This window comes from Canis aureus, chromosome 1 (assembly GCF_053574225.1).
Source record: "Canis aureus isolate CA01 chromosome 1, VMU_Caureus_v.1.0, whole genome shotgun sequence".
Lineage (NCBI taxonomy): Eukaryota > Metazoa > Chordata > Mammalia > Carnivora > Canidae > Canis > Canis aureus.
In genome coordinates this window covers 59719224-59732851 of record NC_135611.1, presented here as the reverse complement: position 1 = coordinate 59732851, position 13628 = coordinate 59719224, and the positions used below count along the sequence as shown (strand labels likewise).

At 36.8% G+C, this 13628-nt stretch overlaps 1 protein-coding gene across 1 annotated transcript in view; it reads left to right on the top strand.

The window, feature by feature from the left end:
- MAN1A1 (mannosidase alpha class 1A member 1) overlaps positions 1-13628 on the top strand; it is a 174198-nt gene that overhangs the window by 35189 nt on the left and 125381 nt on the right. The window contains exons 2-3 of the mRNA XM_077901305.1: positions 4238-4334; positions 6869-6984. Of these exons, the coding sequence (XP_077757431.1) occupies positions 4238-4334; positions 6869-6984 (213 nt within the window). The remainder of the gene's footprint in view (positions 1-4237; positions 4335-6868; positions 6985-13628) is intronic.

Below are 13628 nucleotides of genomic sequence, written 5' to 3'. Positions count from 1 at the left end.
CTAGATCTCACCTGAACCAGACACATACACAGCCCTTCATCTCTAGAACAGGGGGGAGTGTGAATGTCACTGAACTATAGTTTCTTCCTCTTAGTGCCAAATGTCAAGCTATTGACAAGCCAAAAGTGGCCTCTATCTTTTGGCCCTTGAGTTGCTAGTGTACATAGGCCAGAATGTTGTTATATATTGTTATATTAGTATTGATATTAGTATCAATAGCCCACTGATACTAAATTCAAATTTTTACACATCCAATTATTTTTTTAAATCAGCATTTTAGCCATTTAGAGCCTGCCTGCTTTACATACTCTGTGAAACCTTACCCAGCATCTGTTGACCGTTGATAAGACCCTGTGGTTTTAATATCCCAGGCTGCTACCGCCTTCTGGAGTTCTCTTTGTGTGTTTGTACTTCTCTGCTTCTACCTCACTCTGGCCTCTGGATCCTTTGTGAATATCTCTGTTATACTTCCATAGGTAGAGGATTAGGTTGGTCCATCCAGTAGACAGAGCTTCACATCCAGACACCTCATCTTCAGGGCTACTGGCTGGCTCTTAGTTGTCTACCTTTGGGTCAGACACCAGACCCTAGATCAGTCCACAGGTGCCAGGGACTTACTCTGATCACACTGTATAAATGATGAAAATCTTGTGTAAGTCCACACAGAATGGGGCTACAAGTGGGACTTGAGCTTGTAGCCTTTTTTTAAAGGGGCAAAGAAAGTTCAAGCCTTCATAAGATCTGTCTGGCAAAAACAGATTTTCAGAAAGCTTTTTAATGTATCGTGAATAACCTAAGATCATATAATTAAAGCATCAGCAAATAAAAATATTTGTAAGGGGGAGGTGTCTGGGTGGCACAGTCGGTTAGGCATCCGACTCTTGGTTTCAGCTTAAGTCATGATTTCAAGGTCTTGGAATCAAGCCTCACATCAGGTTTCATGTTCATCATGGAGTCTGCTTGAGATTCTCTTCTCTTTCTCTCTTTTCTCCCCTCCTTCCCTCCCCTCTTCACCCTCTGCCCCTCCTGCTCATGGTGTCTCTCTCTCTCTAAAATAAGTAAAATCTTTAAAAAAAAAAAAAAAACAACTCTCTAAGGCAACAAAAATGTAGGTTATGAACTCTATACATACCTGGGGAAATTCAAGCATATTTTGTTTATTTGTGGCTTCTCCCATCCTTGATTAGGTCAGGACATAAAATTGAAAGCAAATCATTAGGTACAATAGTAGAGTTGGGCACAACATTAGTTTTCTTATTCTGCTATATTTATAAATATTTATGAGTATGTAAGAACAGACAATGTTAAGCTTCCATACACTACGAGTTTATAAGCATGATAGAGTCATGTACACTTTCTTTTTAATCCTTCGGTATCTTATTCATAGTGTAGCAGACACTCAATAAATGACTGCCTAATTACTTAGCCTTGATGCCAATTGAAAAGAAAGTGCTAGTGGAGGAATCTTTGAGTACAGAGTCAAGGAGAAATAATGCTATTTTGGGGATATTTACGTTTTAATTTAAGTTTCTCTGGGTGAATATAATGGATTGCTATTTTAGAGTTTTGTATCATTTTCTTCTCTTTGTTTCCATTCACACTGTGTTAGCTATACCTCTCACTCATACAAACATAGGCATTCAGGAAAATACAAATCTTATGCTTTCAGAGTTTTTTTGTTTTTTGCTTTTTTCACACGTGGGTTTCACAACTGTGTTTGAAGTCCTAATCAACCTCTAGTTGTTTAGGGCTATTTTAATCCTTCTACTTGGGATGTAAGGCTCTACAACTCTAATAAAATTGATGAAATACTACAAAACAAAATTAAGGAGCATGTGAAGATGGAGATTAATCCTATCCGTGGACTTCTTTGTTAGTAGTTGAACTTTGAAAGTGACCTTTGTAGCCTGTCAGCTCATAAGCACACTGAGTCTAAAGACATTAAATACCTCCATCCCCATGGTCCCTTAGCTGGCTAGTGGCTTAATACTGTAAAATCAGAAGCTAGTACCGTTTCAGTGTTTTCAGGTATTTGTAAAGTCATAAATCTTAGTTACAAAGCTGAGCTTACATATAACTTGTGAGTTCATTCTCACTGTTACTCTACACACACATACACATTATGTCTTCTGTTTGGCTTTAACTTGGTAAATCATTTCCAGAGGTCATCGACCACTGGAATCATTTAACAACATGGCTGTTCTTTTGACAAGTTCCTGGAGAAACCACTCTTTATGCTCCATTCAAGGTATTTTGACCACACGGTTTTCTTTTTCTTTTCTCTCTCTAACCCCTAGAAATATCATGGGATGAGGAACCCATTTTGTGAAATGTGCCACAGCAACTTTTAAAATGTAGGAAGCCAAGCAATTAGTGCCAGATTTTCCCTTGGGGAAAAAAAAAGATGAAAAAAGTTAATATATACTACAGATGCAACTCAAGTTCTGTACTAGTAGTACATGGTATAAATGATAATGTTTGATAAAGCAGCAGTCTTCTGTGGGAGAGATTTATGCCATCTTTGAGTCATTAATAGTATATGACACTGGTTTCCACTCAGACTTAGGGCTAAAACACATCATCATAAAATTTTATTGTTATTGTTCTTGTGTCAGGTATATTTCAAAAGCTTTTGAATTTATAAAGTGTCTTTGGAAATTTACAGGAATGAAGTTTACCAAATGTAGTCCATTAACAGGAAAACCAAATCAAACTCAGATGTAATCTCAAGGTGTTTTTGTGGATTTCCTATCCCTAGTCTTTTCACAAGCTCATCAGTTTCTTTTTCTGTGATGTGAATTTAATTGGTTTCAACATAGGTTCACATTCAATAAACATGTGATTACCCACCATGTGGAAGCAGTACACTAAGTGCAGTCATATGCTATGTTCATGTAATCCTTACATACACCCCGTGCGGAATTACCCCATTTTTTTCAGATAAAGAAAATCTCGTAAAAACTATGACTCATCCGTGATATGTGACTAATCAGGGGTATTATAGGAGTTATAAGTCAGGTTATTTTATCCTTAAATCTATTATACTTTCCAATAAAATTATAAAGAGAAAATCTTGAAAATGCTATCTTGTCCACGTTCTGTGGACTGGGGGGAAAATCAACAATCTGATTCATCAAAGGAAGATTCTGTTGCTGACTCATTAAAGGAAGATGATGCAACATATTGGTTAATGCCATGGCTTTGGAGTCAGGCCAACACAGGGATGAACCCTGGCTCTTCAGCTGTGAAGAAATAGCAGGACCCTGACTAAAGTTCCTTGGGTTTTAACTTCCAAGCCTCAAGTTTCTTTATCTACCAAACAATAGTAATACAACATTTCATAGAGTTGTAATGAGAATTGAGTATGATACTGAATGTAGAGCATGTAGCAGAGTACCCAGCAAATTGTACAGATTTTTGTAGTTATTATTCATAGTAATAGTGAAGATAATATTCAAATTGGCTAAAGAAAGATGTTTATTACTGTGTTCAGGGACATATGAAGATTTAAGAAAATTATATTGATCTCACTGAAGATTTTTAGAAATAAACAGCCCTTGTGTTTGTAACTTTAGCTGATGCTTTTTAAAGGTATTTTAAAATATGGAGCCAGATTAGGACATTTTCAGATTATGTTCATATTTTGGTGACATTGCTAATGGATTGGGAATAGCAGCATGAATGAGACATGTGAAGAGTCTCCTGCCCTCTTTAAAAAAGGGATACAAAAATAATTATATTCCTTGAGTCCTAAAAAAAAATTCAACAACTGTTATACAGTGATTATACAACTATTTTGACAGGCTCTTAAAGTGATAACCCTGAATATTTGTATATTATGAGGTTGACAAAATACAAAGAACCTTGTGAAAAAACCAGTACCTTAAATATAGACTCTTTGCAGATAAATCTTTCATGAGATTGAAATAGATAAATGTAAGAATGGTTCATCCTTTTTAGAATAAGCTAAATATCTGTTACTGGGAACTGACTTGAAAATAGTATGTGCTCTTTTAAACAAGAAATCTCCATTTGTAAATATAAAGGGGCAACGTGTGTGTGCGGGCACACGTGTGTGCCAGTTTATTCATATCATTGTCACCCTTTTAAATAATCATCCTTTTAACTAAGCAGTGAATTTTAAGGCTTTAACTTTTAGGTCTTCAATATATGATCTGTTTTGTAGCAAAAACCTCTTAAATTCAAATTATAATCCTGTTTTCACTTCTTTTCTCAGATGATGAAACATGCTTGGAATAATTATAAGCGTTATGCCTGGGGATTAAATGAACTGAAACCTATATCAAAAGAAGGCCATTCTAGCAGTTTGTTTGGTGAGTAGAATGTGCTTTGGTTTCTTAGTGACAGTAATTTTTCTCCAGTTGACAGAACCTGTGAGAGGTGACGTTTGAGTGCCCCTCCAGTCCATGTAGGAAACTTGCATACCTGATGGAAGTTATCTGCGAGGACTGTGCATAGTATGTCCTTCAGACTGAGCACTGTATGTTAGAATCACTTACCTACCTTGAAAAAGTGATGCCTGAGGCACACTTCCAAAGATTCTCATTTAATGGACATAGGTTCAGCATCATGATTTTTAGCTCCTGGGGTGATACCCAGCAGAGGAGCATTTGGTCCACTGCATTAACTGCTTCCTATCAGGTAAAAGTTGTGTCTTTATTGATAAGCTGGCCAAGGCAGCCTGCCATGGTGATCTTCACCGTATCTTGGTGACTCCCAACAGTAGCTCTGGGTTTCTCCTGTTTGTGCCATGGAAGAGAAAGTGCAAATAGATTACGTCAGTTATTTAAACTTTCATTTGTCTACTTTGGCATGCTTTATTGCATTTGGTCCTCCCAGCAGCCCTTGGTGATTGGTACTGTGGATGTTAATAACATTCTCATTGTGGAGGTGAGGAAGCTAGGTAACAGAAAAGTTGGATTCCTTGGGTCACAGAGGTACCCAGTGCCCTTTTCATTGCACTGGATTCTTCTTTAACCTACACAATTTTGCCCATAAGTCCCAGGATGAAGGGAGTAGAGTCTTATTCTGACACTTCTTAATTCCCCATAGAAAATGTGACTTTTTATACTGTAACTGAAGGTGTTAAATAGTATCAAATCATACAACAAGCAACAGTGTCAGCTGACACTCATGACATGCCAAGTGCCATTTTTCCGACATCTCACTTAACCTCATTATCATAGGCACTTTATAGATGAGAAAAAGGCAGCTCAGAACAGCTTACCACGTATTAGCCACGTACTAACTAGCCATGCTGGGGCCAGACCCAGGTGTGGTTAAGGTCAGAGTCCGTGGTCCTAATCACCACACTATGCTTCTCTCCATTTATTCAGGATCTTCCGTGTGGTGGGCTCTCCTTCTAGCACTGGTTTAATCACCGCAGTACAAGTCTTTGCAGAGTTCCTGGCCTCCTACAGAAGAGTTGTGTGTAAATAGTTGTCAAATCATTAGAGGGTTCAGGAGATATTCATCTGAAGTTCAGATATTCATATGAAGCAGGAACTCAGGTAGGGAGAAGGGAATTGTGAGAGCAGTGAGGGAGAGCTGGAAGAGGGGCAGAAAGGCTGGTTGGCCTATTACAGTGAAACAGTTTAGAGATGAAGAGAGTCCAACAAACTTGGAGTAGTGACAGTAGAAGCGATTTCAGGTGTATTTATAAAGTAGTGCTTTCACGACACAGTTATCAGCAGGGATGATGAATTGCAGGAATTGAACACAAATTCGGAAACTTCATGATGACTCAGAGGACTTTATTTTTTTCATTGTTTACTATGACTTTTAACATCTAGTTCTGTTTTTGTTTTTATCCCTATGAAAGTTGCTCACATCATTGATAAATCAGTTTTGTGTAAATTTGTCATAATGTTTATCAAAGAGATTATTTGGTTCTCTGTTAATACAGTGATGATTTATTTTAAATTATTATGAAGCATTGAAACCTAGTAAGTCTCTTAATATGGAATGTGCAGATGAAGAAGACAGGACTTCTCAATGAGTGAAAATATCAGTGAGGGTGACAAAACATGAGAGACCTAACTCTGGGAAATGAACGAGGGGTAGTGGAAGGGGAGGTGGGCGGGGGGTTGGGGTGACTGGGTGATGGGCACTGAGGGGGCACTTGGGATGAGCACTGGGTGTTGTGCTATATGTTGGCAAATTGAACTCCAATTAAAAAAAAAAAAAAGACATGACTTCTCCATTCTGAGGAAGTTTATAGACTAAAAGAGATGTACACAAATAATTATAAATGGAAGGCAGAAAGTGATGAGTGCAAGACCAACGTAAAGCCTTCATGTCAAGGGAGTTCAGAGGAAATGAATCATCGAGTCGAGATGGGCTGGGTGGGTGGGAGGGGAGGTTAGGATCAGGCCTTCAAAGAGGGGGTGAAAAAAAAAAAAAAAACAAAGAGGGGGTGAAATTCCATTTTCGAATAATCACTTATTAGAGCTATCATAATTTTAGATTTAATTATATTTAAAAGTTTTGCACAGGTGTACTTTTACATGATTACGTTAAAATTAATATGTGTGTTGCTCCTCTGTTTCAGATCTACTTTTTTCTTGCTAGAGAATGCAGTCACAAATGAAATTCTAAGAGATTATTTTCTACAACTCAGAAGAAACTTTAAAGATTAGTGTATCAATCCATACCCTGTGATAATGATTAGTTGGGTTTTAATGCAGCTTTAAAATTTTCTTTCGTGATAGGAATTTTAGATTATGTTCAGTATTACCTTTTATTAATAAATTCAGTATTATCCTCTCCCTCTCCCTCTCCAGGTTTGGTCAATTTGCTTGTATGTATCTGTCAAATATTTTAATAGTTATTTTTCTGATATTTTCAGGTAGTATTAAAGGAGCAACAATAGTAGATGCCCTGGATACTCTTTTTATAATGGAAATGAAAGATGAATTTGAAGAGGCAAAATCATGGGTTGAAGAAAATCTAGATTTTAATGTGGTGAGTTAAACAAAAGTTGTCAATTCAGTTCTTAAATCTCAGTTTAACATGGACAAATTCTGTTGGGGGCAAATTATGGTGTTATATGACCTAGCGGAAACAATGCAATTTTAAATAGTACCATACTATATTCTTGTCCTCCGTTACTACACAAGTACATGTCTTTGTTTTTTGGCAAATAAAATGTAAAGAAAAGGAAATGAAAAAATGAAAATTTATGGAGACCTACATATGCCAAACATTCATGTTCAAGTCCCACAACCATCCTATGAGATAGGCATTATTTTCATACCTGTACAGTTTAGAAATTAGAACTTTAGAGACTCATCCAGATCACAGCTAGTTGCGTGTCAGAGCCTCAGTGAGGCCAACACAGATCTGTGTGGCTCCGTGCTTGTGTTTGGCACTGGGGCAATTTCACTACATATAGATGCAGTCTGCCTTTTATTCCATATAACCATCCTGCTTTCCTATATCTACGCTATTCAGTCGGTTCCTGTGTCAAATCTTACATACATGTGGAGCAAAAAAGATAAAAGAATGTACTGCTTTGTATTCTTAATGGGGTGATGTTGATACATCAGCGGACCTGGGGTGCATAACCTTCTTTCATTAAACCTTCGTAGTCCGTCTGGCAGAGGATCATGTTATTCTTTGGGAAAAAATTTGTCTCCAACACAAAATCTTTGATTACAAAGCTGACATGCAAAGCAGTCCAGGTGGTAAACATTGTCCTTGGCGCACATCACCATCTCAAAGGCCCTGGCACATTGTTTTGATTTTGTTAAATTAACTTTTGTTAATCAGAGCACAGGGTGCCAGATGAGTGAGCTCTGCAGTTCAACAAAGACCACAAGAGAAATTAAAACAGAGTTTATTACTCACAGGTCCTGAGGAGGTGCACAGCAGGCCTCTAGGGGCCACAACGGGGAGGTCAAGGCAGAGGACAGATAGACAGGACCTGGGGCACATGCCTTTATTAGAGTGGGTATAGTCCTTTGGGGTCTAGGCTAAAGCCAATTTGGTCAATGCAAACCAAAAAAGAGCTAGGGTTTGGTAAGCTCCGCAAACAAAAAAAGGGGTCTTTTCTGAGGAGTGCACAAGGGGACGGCCCTGGGAGCTGAGGGAGACTGTTGATCACAAGGACGACTGGGGGAGTCATATCAGGAACTTGCATTTGCTTGTGCCTCTGCGGGCTGTTATCCAAGGCATGCGCTTGCATGAGAGGCTGGCATTGCTTGAGGTCCCCCACAGGCCGCCTGAACGCTGAGGCAGCAATACCATAGAGATGCTCGGCTAAACTCTCAACGTACATCCAACAGCAGCTCTGTCTCCTCTTGCACAAGTACAGTTTCCAGCTTTATTCGTTGTATGCCCTTATCTGAATAAAGTTTTGTCAATATGAATTTGAAGTCCTTTAAAAAATCTTGTTTGCATACTCTCATTCTTAACAAATACTTCGAAACCCATTATACACCAAGGAAAAAGTTCAGAATTAAGGAGAATGGACACTTCCAGTCCTTCTTGATAATTTTTATTTGGGAGGACACCATCATGTCAGAGCTAATCTCATTCCATAGTCACTGTTTTACCTCACATAATGAGGTTGACAAAACATTTGTTTTAAGAGGAGTGTTGGCCCAGCTTTTTTTAGTCATTCACTCATTTGGCATTATTGGTATTATTTTTAATCTGAGATTGTTCTGCAGAAAGCATAGCAAACCTCTTGTCCATCTGGTATTCATGCAGTAATTGTCTGTAAATCCCCATAACCAGGCCCAAGCAACATGCTCTGTGTTGACAATGGGCAAAGAAAGATTGTTTCCCTGTCAACATCTCCACTTTGTGGAGCTCTTATTCTCCCACAGACCCAGTGAGGATACCAATGGCAGAGTGTTAAAGATTAGTAAAACTAAATCTTTTTCCTAACTCTGCATTAAAAACCTATGTAAATTAAAACTTCAAATATTTTGTCCCAACCCTCTTATTAATTGCCTTATATGCCCCATTTTGAAGATCACTGCCTTAAAGAACAATTAGATAAGTCTATGTTTAATCTGCCTTATAATTGAATTGAGAATATAAAGAAGACATATGCCAATATAAAGGGACCTTGGAGATCAATGTGTTCAGCTCTTTCATTTTAAAAATGAGAAAACAGACCCAGGGAGCTGGTGATTTGCTCAAGGTTCTACAGCTATTTGATTGGAATGACTTGTGGTAGCTCTAATATTATTAATGGAGTATGAAAAATTAAAGCAGTGAAAAAGGAAATTCTGTTTCTTTTTGAGGGTTTGTTGTCTCTTACTAGCATTACTGCCCCACCTTGTTATTTATAAATTCAGCTACCCACCTTTAAATAGGGCTTGTCTTGAGCTATCTATGGGAGAGAAAATGGATAGTGTGTTCCCTTCCTGCAACCCTCTCAAGAAAGGTTCGGAGAATAGGAACTGAATCCTTCCAAAATCAAGTATTGTTTTTTCCTACTGTTACCCAGTATTTTTTTCTTTGTTTATTTCTCTAATTCAAGTACAATTAACATAGTTAGTTTTGGGTATACAACATAGTGATTCAACAATTCTATATATTATTCAGTGCTCATCAAGATAAAAATACTCTTAATCCCCTTTACTATTTCTCACACACACACACACACACACACACACACACACACACACAAACCCTTGTGTTAACACCAGTTCCCTGTATTTAAGAATCTAGTTTAGGGGGATTTTTCCTCTCAGTTTCTTTTTTGTTTTGTTTCTAAAATTTCCATATATGAGTGAGATCATACGGTATTTGTCCTCCTCTGACTAATTTATTTCACTTAGCATTTTACTCTCTAGGTCCATCCATATTGTTGCAAATGGCGAGATTTCATTTTTTCATGGCTGAGTCATATTCCAAATATATATCTCACATCTTCATTCATCTGTTGATGGACACTTGGGTTGTTTCCATATCTTGGATATTGTAAATCATGCTACAATAAACATAAGGGTACATGTATCTTTTCAAATCAGTGTTACCATTTTCTTTGGATAAATACCCAGGAGTGGAATTATTGGATCAAATGGTATTTCTCTTTTTAAGTTTTAGAGGAAGCTTCCTACTATTTTCCACTGTAGCTGCATCAATTTGGATTCCCACAAGTGTTCCCTATTCTCCACATCTTTGCCACCACTTGTTATTTCTTGTGTATTGTGACATTCTGACAGGTGTAAGGGGATATCCCACATGATTTTAATTTGCATTTTCCTGATGATCAGTGATGTTGAACATCTTTTCATGTGTCTGTTGGTCAGCTGTATGTTTTCTTTGGAAAAATGTCTATTCAGGTCCTCTGCCCATTTTTTAATCAGATTTCTTTTTTGGTCTTAAATGCTAAAATTTTTTGTATATTTTGGATGGTAACCCCTTATTAGAAATATCAATTGCAAATGTCTTTTCCCATTCAGTAGATTGCTTTTTTGTTTTGTTGATGGTTCCTTTGCTGTGCAAAAGCTTTTTACTTTATATAGTCCCAATCCTTTCACTTTGCTTTTGTTTCCTTCTCCTGAGGGAATGTTTCTACCATGTCAAGGAAATTACTCCCTGTGTTTTCTTCTAGGAATTTTTTGGTTTCAGATCTCACATTTAGGACTTTAATCCAGTTTAAGTTTATTTTTGTGTATGGTCCAAGAACGTGGTCTAGTTTGATTCTTTTGGATGTGCCTGTCCACTTTTCCCAACACCACGTGTTGAAGAGGCTGTCTTTTTCCCCATTGTATATTCTTGCCTTGTCATAGATTAATTGCCCAAACAAGTGTGTGTTTATTTCTGGATTCTCCATTCTGTTCTATTGATCTACATGTCTGTTTCTGTGCTAGTACCAGACTGTTTTGATTACTACAGCTTTGTGTAGTATATCTTGAAATCTGGAATTGTGATGCCACCAGCTTTGTTGTTTTTCAAGATTACTTTGGCTATTTGGGGGCCTTTGTGTTTTCATACAAATTTTAGGATTATTTGTGCTAGTTCTGTGAAAAATGATGATATTTTGATAGAGATTGCATTAAATCTATAGATTGTTTTGGGTAGTATGGATATTTTAGCAGTATTGGCTCTTCTAATCCATGAGCATGGAATATTGTTCCATTTGTTTGTGTCACCTTTAGTTTCTTTCATCATTGTTTTAGTTTTCAGAGTACTCCTCCTTGGTTAGGTTTATTCCTAGGCATTTTATTATTTTTGGTGCTGTTGTAAGTGGGATTGTTTTCTTAATTTCTCTTTCTGCTGCTGCTTTGTTAATGTATAGAATTACAACAGATTTCTGTATATTAATTTGTATCCTACATCTTTACTGAACTCATTTATCTAAAATTGAATGATTGAAGACAGGAAAGTAGATGTTAGTGCTACTAGACCTGAATAGTATCTGATAATTAAAGAATTGCTTCCCTAGACCTTCCCAAATAATGCCACAATTCTTTGCTTTCATGACTGGCAGTAGTCTGAGAAACCTAAGAATCATTTATTTAAAAGAACTAAGTACAAAGGCCTCTCAAGCTAACAGACAAGATAACAGAAAGCAGTTGGCTGACCTCAGACCACTACCAGGTGACATGAATGTGTTCTATGGACCGTGGGGACTGTGCGGAAGCAAAGGGAAGGAATCTAATAGAGGTTATCAGACTGTGGAGAAGAGCCAAATTTTTTGTTTCCTTACTTGTAACATAAAGCAATTGGACTATTGTTAAGTGATTGCTAAGCTACTGACCTTTAATGTTGTTTTTTTTTTTATTGTATTTTTGTTTTTTAATAAGATTTTATCCTATTAATTGACAGACTTGTGAAAAGTAAGTACCATGTTAGAACTGTTATTGATAATCTTGGTCTGTATCTTTCAAAATATACTTTAAAAATCATACCCATGGGTCTCAAATTTCTGTTGATTATACTATTGCGAATGTGAGAGGTTTTCAAATGTTTGTTATAGTTCTCTTTTTGGGCATTGTCATATTTTCCTTTAAAAGAAAGTTTATAAAAAAAAAAAGTTTATCAATAGCAGCCAAGTGATAGTACTTCTTACATTAAAATTAGTAAATAAAATTCAGGGAACTTATACTGTTTTACTCTCTGAATCATTATTTTATAATCTTCTTCAGCTTACAGTTTTGTAGTTGGTTTTAATGTCTTATATGAGAATGTGCTTTCTAATGACTCAGGTTACCCAGAGATTCGGGTGACTATCAACAATTACACACTTTTCTTTCTGAAAACACAAACTTTTCCCATTTATCTGAAGGGTGAAGAAATTGGAAAAGCTTAAGCAAAGAGAGAAAATGTGTTTTATTTTTATGGATAAAATGTAATGTTATTCCAGCATAGATAAATTATTGCTTGTTTTTAAATTCACACTTTTTCCTGAGAAAGCATTATAATTGACAATGTGAGGGTATTGCAAAAAAGTTAATGCATCCAAATTTATTACAAGGGAAAAAAAGAAGAAGGAAACAGAAACACTGATATTGAGCATTGGTTTATCCTGTGGTGCTCCTGAGTATAAACCAATCTTTCAGTCAAGGATAAATTTGTTTGTATGTGAAATATTCAATTTGTATCACTTAAAGGTATAAAGTAAATGTTTTTTATTGGTTTATACAGTCATTAAAATTCATTTAATTAAGGCATAGCAAGTTGATTCAATTTGCATACTTGGTAGCACAAAGTTCAAATGGCTTTAATAACAGACTTAAAATAAATCACTGGGATAATTTGTAGGAACATGGGCCTCCTAGGTGGAGCTTTGTATTCCATTCAAGTATCTGTGGAGGCACATGGGTCTGGGCAGACCTCTAAGGGTAGACTCCAATGGATGAGTTTTCGGTTTTAATTCAAAGTAATCCTAAAACAAAGAATGTAAAACAGATTCTTGATTGCTCATTATTATTCATTACTTCATTCATGTACCATTCACCAAATACCCTTTAAGGATCAGTTACTTACCCTCATGGAGTTTATAGTCTAGAAGGAAAAATAGAATACTTAGCTAGAACTAGGTTTTCTTAGGAAGAAATGACGGAAAGAGGAAAATACCATCTAAAGAGTGCTGAGACATGCCAAGTATTATGCTAGGTGATTTTTTCCAATAGGTTATCTCATTTAGCGTTTGTGACAACGATACAGAGTAAGTGGTATTTTCCCTGTTTTTATAGATGAAGAGGCGATTAATTAACCTGCCCCAAATCATGCAGCAAGTAAAAGCCGTGAGTGAACAAGGGCTGCCCAACTCAGTGACCCTGTTTTTATTGCAGAGGAAATACGAAGAATTGAGAAATATATAGGCAGCCAGAGAAGGAGTCCTCCAAGGTTAGGCATATACTCTTAATATCACAGCACTCATTAAAGTGCATTTTTCCATAGGTATTCAATAAATTCTAATTAAATGAATGAGAAGTTACGCTCTCTTGCCCCACTTCCCAATAGACTGTGCTAGACTCAGCTAGAAGACAGGCTGACAGGGTGTACAGGTAACTGTACTGTGCCATATTTGAAATAGTTAGAAATAATCTGGAGTTCAAGTGCAGTTGATCTACCTGTTTTTACCTAGCCTACTTTCAGAAGGGATTTGTGATAGCTCCTGGTACAGGAAAATCATTAAA